Source organism: Perca fluviatilis, chromosome 5, assembly GCF_010015445.1.
Source record: "Perca fluviatilis chromosome 5, GENO_Pfluv_1.0, whole genome shotgun sequence".
In the NCBI taxonomy this organism is placed as follows: Eukaryota; Metazoa; Chordata; class Actinopteri; order Perciformes; family Percidae; genus Perca; species Perca fluviatilis.
In genome coordinates, this window is record NC_053116.1 from 33,749,707 (window position 1) to 33,757,389 (window position 7,683).

Below are 7,683 nucleotides of genomic sequence, written 5' to 3' on the forward strand. Positions count from 1 at the left end.
ATGTCACAAGTGCAAGGACAAGTCTGCGACAGTGGCGACAGGGACACAGGGGGATAGATCGGTTAACGGACACTGTGAAGGGGTAGAGAATCTGTGAATGCTGAGAGGTGTTAGTGTGTGTGTGTGTGTGTGTGTGTGTGTGTGTGTGTGTGTGTGTGTGTGTGTGTGTGTGTGTGTGTGTGTGTGTGTGTGTGTGTGTGTGTGTGTGTGTGTGTGTGCGTGCGCGCATAAACTCATGTTCTTGTGCAGTATGTTAAATCAAGTGTCCATCGGCAAAGTGATACTCAGTTGATCCTCTGCCAAAATAACCCTACAGCTGCATGCAGCTTCTTTCTTTTCTTTTTTTTAAATAAATGTCACTGTGCTTGTCTGTTATCTAAATATGGGGGGTTGGTGAGTGTGTCACACAAGGGGATGTCCATCAGCAGATTGCAATAGGGCACAAACTAAAGTTGGATTTGATTGGCTGTCTCTTGTCTGAGGAGGGGGCCTATTGTCCAATCGTGATGATTTTCTGTAAAAGTGTCGTGGGATGTGAGGGTACTTATTGTGGGGAGTAAAGCCACCTGAGCTGTGTAGTCAAGAGACTCTCTTTCCCAGACGTCTGTCGTTTTTACTGGTGTCTGTTGTTCAGCACAGCCGGACGCCATGGTAAGAAACCCGAAAACTGAGATGGAGGTGAAAGGGAAACGACAAGGAGAAGGAAAATTAGTTTTGATGAATCTTTGAGGATTTGCTTTTGTTTTCAATTGATGAGGATAAAAGCCAGGTGGCAGAAGACAGAGATTATCATCTGGAGCAAAAACAAACCAACCCCAGTGATCCAGCCAGCAGGTCCTCATCTGCAGCACAGCTGGGTGATCAGCTGGAGTTTCAACTCTTGGAATTCCTGATTTTTTTTTGGAGAAATTATTTTGGGGAAATACTTTGGCTGTCTATCTTTTTACAATGCTTGCTACAGACAACAGAAAAATCAATGTTCCTGACTGGTAACCTGCTGCTTGAGCCTTTAGTTTACATGTTTAACTTCTGTAACTCCTCTTTGTTATTTGTTAAAAAGCTGATGTGATTTAGCTTGATATTTAGATTGGCGTTACTAAAGATAGAAAGTGCACAGCTGAGTAAATCGAGAAGACCTGCTGCCTTTTCTGAGTGTCCTAATTTAGGACATTCACCTTGAGAAAATCCCTTTCAAATCCTCTCCCAAATCTCACCTTAAAAATAGCTATAGTGAACTCATGGGTGGGTTTTTTGTGACCTCCTATGCTGCGATATTATTGAGGTTCTGTCTAGCAAACAGGGGGAAAATGTACTGTCCTCCTGAGTTACTGTGGAACAGGGGTTTATATAACAATTAAAGGGGAATACCACTCAAATGAAATATTCTTTTGTTATTTTGCTATGCTTTGATCAACTTTAGTCCAAATTTCGTTCCTCTAAGAAAATGAACACATTGCTCAGTACAAGCACTAATGTCTACTCTTGCTGTTTCCAAATGGATGTACAACAGTGCACTATAAAGTTGTGATATCATCAGGCATACAGTCTGGATAAAAGATCAAACCAGAAAGATGGTAAGAGTGGGAGAACAACTCTGGTAGTTGTGAATGATCAGACAGCAACAGCAGAGATTAAAACCAGCTTTAGTATAAAACCCCAACAATCCTTCCATCTCCTACGTCTTCCCGATCAAACAAAAGTCCTAAATGTGGGAATAATATGTTTTACATTGAGTGGTGTTCCCCTTTAAGAACCATTATTCAACAGGAATGACAGCAGACAGCTGGCAGAGGATTAAACATGACTTCTTACCTGACATGAGGCTATTTCCAGGCCTTGGCTGTCACTTTGTCAATGATAGTTCTGTCTCTGGGTTTCTCTTGTGGTGTTCTCTGGCTCCATGGAGTAACAGGGCTTTACTATAAGGAGGTCAAGTGACCACAGTGTACCACTGAAGGATCATTTGAACATTTGTCTTATCCCACTAAACGATGTTGATGTTTTAAATTAAATAAATGAAAATAAATTTGTGAAAACTAGAAACCTACTTAAAATAAGTAATTCCATCACAACAATAAAACAATACAATAATGATACCGACCCAGTAATGCAATGAAAAAGCAGATATGATGTTTAACTGTGATGGGTAAGTCAAACGAGATTGAATGAAAATCAATGGCTGTCTGCAAGGCATCAGAACACTAAAAAAAGAGTCTCAAATGCTTTAGAAAGCCTTGGAAAGTGGTCACCGGTAATGTAGAGTAAGTGAATAAGCTCAAACATGCAGATGTTGTGTTTCCGGTGGAAACCTCTTGCTGTGCCACTCCTATTAAACCAGGTAATGAGCAGACCACAGGGAGCAGATAGAAAGCATTTCTTCTGACCACCTATTCTTTCATTTTTCCATTCACCTCTTAAGCCCACTGATGCCCAAAGCGATGCCCGCTCCTTCCTGACTGAGGAGATGATTGCAGGTCAGTACTTCCGTATTTGTTCAAGACGTGAATCAGTGTGTGGATTACACTTAATGAGGGACCTTTACATTGATTTTCATCCCAACGTTCTGCTGTTCAGATTACTTCCGATTGAATCTGCTTCTGAAAAAGAATGGCAGGTCATTTGGACTGAACGAGCAGCTCGAAATGGTTTTATGAAAAGTGTTCATGGAAATGCCAGCAGTTGATTATTCCCTTTGGTCATTTGTATTGTGTAATACATGAATGACATCTTGACACTTATTCAGAGTTCCAATTAATGAGTCTTTCTAGGCTGTTATAATTTTCTTACCTCTATCACAAGCTTCAGAAATATTTTTTTGAACAATTTGAACTATTTCCTTCTCTCGGCCAGAGTTCAAAGCCGCCTTCGACATGTTCGACACCGACGGTGGCGGTGACATCAGCACCAAGGAGTTGGGTCAGGTGATGAGGATGCTGGGCCAGAACCCATCGAGGGAGGAGTTGGATGCCATCATTGAGGAGGTTGATGAGGATGGTGAGATCATCGAGTGATCATCAAATAGAAAAAGGATCTTAATGGAGGGATAAGTAACCATAACTAATTGCTCCACTCACTGTGGCATTAATTCAAAACAACAAGGAAGCCATTAGAAACAGCTAGGATTTGTAAGATTCTTGCACTTTGAAGAAGTACAGAGAATTAAGTATTGTACTTCAATAAAATTGGGTGACTTGTGACAGAGATCGAGAAAGAACAGTAAAAGTCAAAGCGAGAGAGACTGAGATATCCTGACTTTTAGTCCCCAGATTAAGCCAAAAACATTGTTCTACCATTCCCAATATACAATAGCATTTTGATTAGATCCAACCTGCCTGTAAGTGCCATTGTCTTTCAACTTGCTGAGTAGGATACCCTGTGATGTGTAAACTGACATTTATGTAAATGTAATGTAAAAATGGTGCAGTGCCTTTTAAAGCAAGAGTTATCAAAGGCCATTTGGGGGATTACTAGACAGTGTAGTGCTTAATAGAAAAATATTGAAATGAGAAGCAGACAAGGAGGGTATGAGTCATGAAATACGGTATGTTGTTGCTTGAATGCGATAAATATCATAAATGAATGACATAGTGAAGTGGAGATGGGACTCAGGTTGCACTGCATGTGTAGCTTCCTTGCCGCCACGTCAGCTTTGGCTTTGTTCCTCTCCCTCCTCACTTACCACCTCCCCCCCCCCCTTTCAGGCAGCGGTACCATCGACTTCGAGGAGTTCTTGGTCATGATGGTGCAACAGTTAAAGGAGGACTCAGCCGGAAGGAGTGAAGAAGAGCTTTCAGAATGCTTCCGCATTTTTGACAAGTATGACACACAACAGTAACTGCATTCAGAATCTCATGTTGTGCTGTGGCTAAATTGAAAAACCTATATAAATTAGAATATTTTAGAATTAGGCAACGTTTTTATGGCCTGAAGAACCATTAAGCAAAGTGCATCAACACAGCAACTTTATTTATCTTATCTTATGTGGTACTATACCTATAATCTGTATTTACAATGCTTTGGATAATTTACTATTCATCCAAATGAGCTACATTTGGTTATAATTGACAAGCAAAAAAAAATATACAGTACCTTACACTTCCTTTGTGTTGGAATTCTAAACTCAAAATGTATGAGGACTATGGTTAACTGCTCCTCAGATCTCTGCAGGGTAAATCCAGACAGCTAGCTAGACTATCTGTCCAATCTGAGTTTTCTGTTGCACGACTACTACAAACTTTTGAACGTACACGTTGCACCAAAACAAGTTCCTTCCCGAGGCTATTTTGCAGCTGCACAGGGGCTCCATGCAGCGCTTAGCACCGCCCAATGATGATTGTGATTGGTTTAAAGAAATGCCAATAAACCAGAGCACGTTTTTCTCCCATCCTGGAATGGTGTGTGGACCAGCCAGACCCTGAATATGGCAAACTTGTTAGCAAACTTGGATAAAACTATTAAACTTGGCAGTGTTGATCACATATGAATCAAGATTGTGTTACTGCGTTGTCTGTTTCTCGCCTCCAATGTTTTCAGAAAAATATTTTAGTGTACTAGTTAGCTGTAAAATGAGAATGTTTATCACCCGGTCGCAGGACATGCTTGGTTTGGGCTCAACTGTTTTCAACATGGTTGCCGGGTCACAGACTTTCAACAAGCAAGCACATTTAAAGGTTACTTATCCAAAAATGTTTGTTTATGTTATGCATGTATTTAAAAAAAACTTTGTAAGTCCTAAAATATCGGCCTCAAAAATCAATTTTCGTTGGTCTCTAGTTAAGCCACAGGCCACAGTTACGGCTGCTAAAATATAAAGGTTTTGCTGAAAATTGGCCTCAGACTCAAATGGGGGTACGTGTACTCCTAGGGGTACTTTGGAGGACTGCAGGGGGTACGTGAGATATTTAACAAAATGTTTAATAGTTACAAGGCTGTTGTCCAGAACATTGTTCCTCTTTATGTAGAATCTTTTCTTTCCTACCAAAAATGTGACATTTATGTCGCCTTCTTTGGACCTAATCTTGCCTTCTTTCCTATACTGTCCTACTTTTTACAACTTTCTCGCTTCTTTCTTCTTATGTCACTGTTTTTGAAGTTTTTGATACTATTTTGACCTATTCTTGCCTTACTTCCTTCCTTCTTTCTACCATCTTTTTCCAAGTTTTTGTCTTTTTTACAGTTTTTTTTTTCTCATTAGCATTTAAATGCTTTTTTTCAGTTACAAGGCTGTTGTTTAATAAATCTATCGCTGACAGCGCTGTACTGTTCCTGTTTATATACACTTTTTTTTCTACCGAAAATGATTAGCGCTGGTCAGGGGGTACTTGGCTTAAAGAAACAATTCAAAAAGGGGTACATTATTGAAAAGAGTTTGAGAACCACTGCTTTAAAGAATACATCCACTGTATGTTTGTGTGGTGATGGAAGAGAGCAGGAAGGCGAGAGATTAGCTTTCACACTATTACAATTTGCATTTTATCCTCAGGAACGGAGATGGTTTCATCGACCGGGAGGAGTTTGGAGAAATCCTCCATCTCACTGGAGAACCAGTGGTAGAGGAAGATATTGATGAGATGTTCGGTGAAGCAGACAACAACAAAGATGGAAGGATTGATTTTGATGGTGAGATTAAGTTACATATAGAGCAAGACGAGCTTCTTCACTCCTGTGGACTACAGTGTCTTCCATCATGTTTGCTAGATTATCAGAGGGAGAGAAAAACAGACTGGACTTCCAGATTCACAGACAAACAATTTTAGTGCTTTAGCTCGATTAGAGGAAAGGTTTGAAATTATTTCTGTTCCGGTCAATATGAAGCTGGAGGCAGCTTCTGGTTACCTTAGCTTAGCATAAAGAATGGAAATGGAGGAAAACTATTTGTTGTAACTTACCTGGAGTCTCCATCAGCAACCTCATGGTGACTCCAGGAAGTTATTCTGCCTGGCCAAGAAATAGTCCGGCACCCAGTAAACCCACAATGAAACAGGGAATGTTTACACTTCAGCTTTTGTACGTATTAAACAAACAACACATAACGTATCAATTGGTAAACTTTAGAGGCTCTGGTAGGCAGAATTTGTGGACTTTGGACAGGCTAGTTGTTTTCAGTCTTTATGCTAATCTAAAATAACCAGCTTCTGGCTACATGGTCAGATATAAGAGTGGTATCCAGCTCTCTCTCTCTCTCTCTCTCTCTCTCTCTCTCTCTCTCTCGCTCTCTCTTTTTTTTAAGAATATGACCTTAAAACGTGACAACAAAAAACAACATTCACATATACAGCCCGCAGTGGTGTCAATCTCTCATCTTCTCATCTAACTCTTGGTAAAAAAAAAAGAAGCAAATTAGCGTATGTCATAGAATGCAGAATTAGTCCTTTATATAATTTCCTGAAAGGGAAATGTTTTTGGTTGACTAAGAATATTGAATATTAACAGCCTACACCGTGTCTCTTAGAGTAATCAGAGGTACTGTATGTTGATGTTGGGAGTCTTACTGTAAAACCATCAAATCTCAGTTTTTCCTGCTATTTAGGTCTCTGTGCTGCTAAGAGGCAGAATGGTTATGTTAACTTTCCCTTTCATTAACCTTAAAAATCAATACAAGTTTCCTCATGAAATATGGATTTGAAGAGGTCAACGGTTTGTACCGTCACAATTCTGCACTCGTGGACAGGTTCCTTATGTATATAAATACATAATGAGGCATTTTATGGATGAAAATGACACTTCAGTCTGTGTGCACATGAATAGAGCAGACAAATATTAGTCCTTCTTTGAATATGACGACATGAATGACAGAAATAAAGAATTGCTCATCATATACAGCCTTAACAATCACGTTCTCCATGATTTGACTTCAACCAAAAACCTCACATACACGTTTTGACCACACACCGTGCAGTTATTCATCGATCAGTCTTGGTGGGTTAGTTGATTGATTGACTGACGCCCTCTTTTTCTCTCCAGAGTTTCTGAAGATGATGGAGAACGTCCAGTAATGAGGCCGGCTCTACATTCCTTGGTGACCCTTCCTCAGAGAGAAAACAAAGCATGCTATCGGATGGAAATGTGCTTCAGAGCAAACTCGAAATGCTATAAACCCTGTGCAGTTATGAACGTGAGGTTGTTCCTGAGACGTCTAAATGGATACAAGTGAAATACCTCCACCCCCGCCCTTATTCTCCTTCTCATATGAAACCCAGGGGCTCGGCGAGGAATTCTATAAATATCCGTGCAAACCTTTTAAGACGAAGGCCCTTTCCCCTGGCCACCTCCTTGAGCCGGCCACCCAGCTGTCCCCTTTGCAGCTGCTGTCTCTCCAGAAATGCTACACCAATAGCTTAAACCCCCGTCCCCCCCACCCCACACCCCCACCCACACCCCACCTCCTCCTTCTCCTCAAAGCTGAATATCTTCTCCACCCTGTTCTGTGCTTTCTAAATAAATCCACTTTCTCCTTGTTCATCTTTGCAAATGATTCTGCCATGCATGCCTGGGATGTCTTATCTCATCTGATTTTTGTTTCATTCTTTTGTTCCTTTTTCTGGGACTTCCACATTACAACTGTCTGTCTGGCCTTCCTACTCTCAGATACACAGCGCACGTACCGCACCACTCATAAAGTGTTTATTGGGGGGGGGCCCCCCCCCACACCCCCAACACCCCAAAACCCCCCCCCCCCCCGCC

The 7,683-nt window shown here is 40.9% G+C and overlaps 1 protein-coding gene across 1 annotated transcript; it reads left to right on the forward strand.

Annotated features, from left to right (window-relative positions):
- The first annotated feature begins 544 nt into the window (after positions 1-544).
- si:rp71-17i16.4 (troponin C, skeletal muscle) lies at positions 545-7,459 on the forward strand. Its single transcript, XM_039799661.1, has 6 exons — positions 545-651; positions 2,420-2,474; positions 2,851-2,994; positions 3,702-3,816; positions 5,483-5,619; positions 6,964-7,459. The coding sequence occupies exons 1-6, from the start codon at positions 649-651 to the stop codon at positions 6,993-6,995; spliced, it is 486 nt and encodes a 161-aa protein (XP_039655595.1). The 5' UTR covers positions 545-648; the 3' UTR covers positions 6,996-7,459.
- Positions 7,460-7,683: the final 224 nt, after the last annotated feature.

Coding starts and splice junctions, on each gene's coding strand:
- si:rp71-17i16.4 (XM_039799661.1), top strand. Junction 2,475..2,850: donor GACTGAGGAGATGATTGCAG/GTCAGTACTTCC, acceptor TCTCTCGGCCAG/AGTTCAAAGCCGCCTTCGAC. Junction 2,995..3,701: donor TGAGGAGGTTGATGAGGATG/GTGAGATCATCG, acceptor CCCCCCTTTCAG/GCAGCGGTACCATCGACTTC.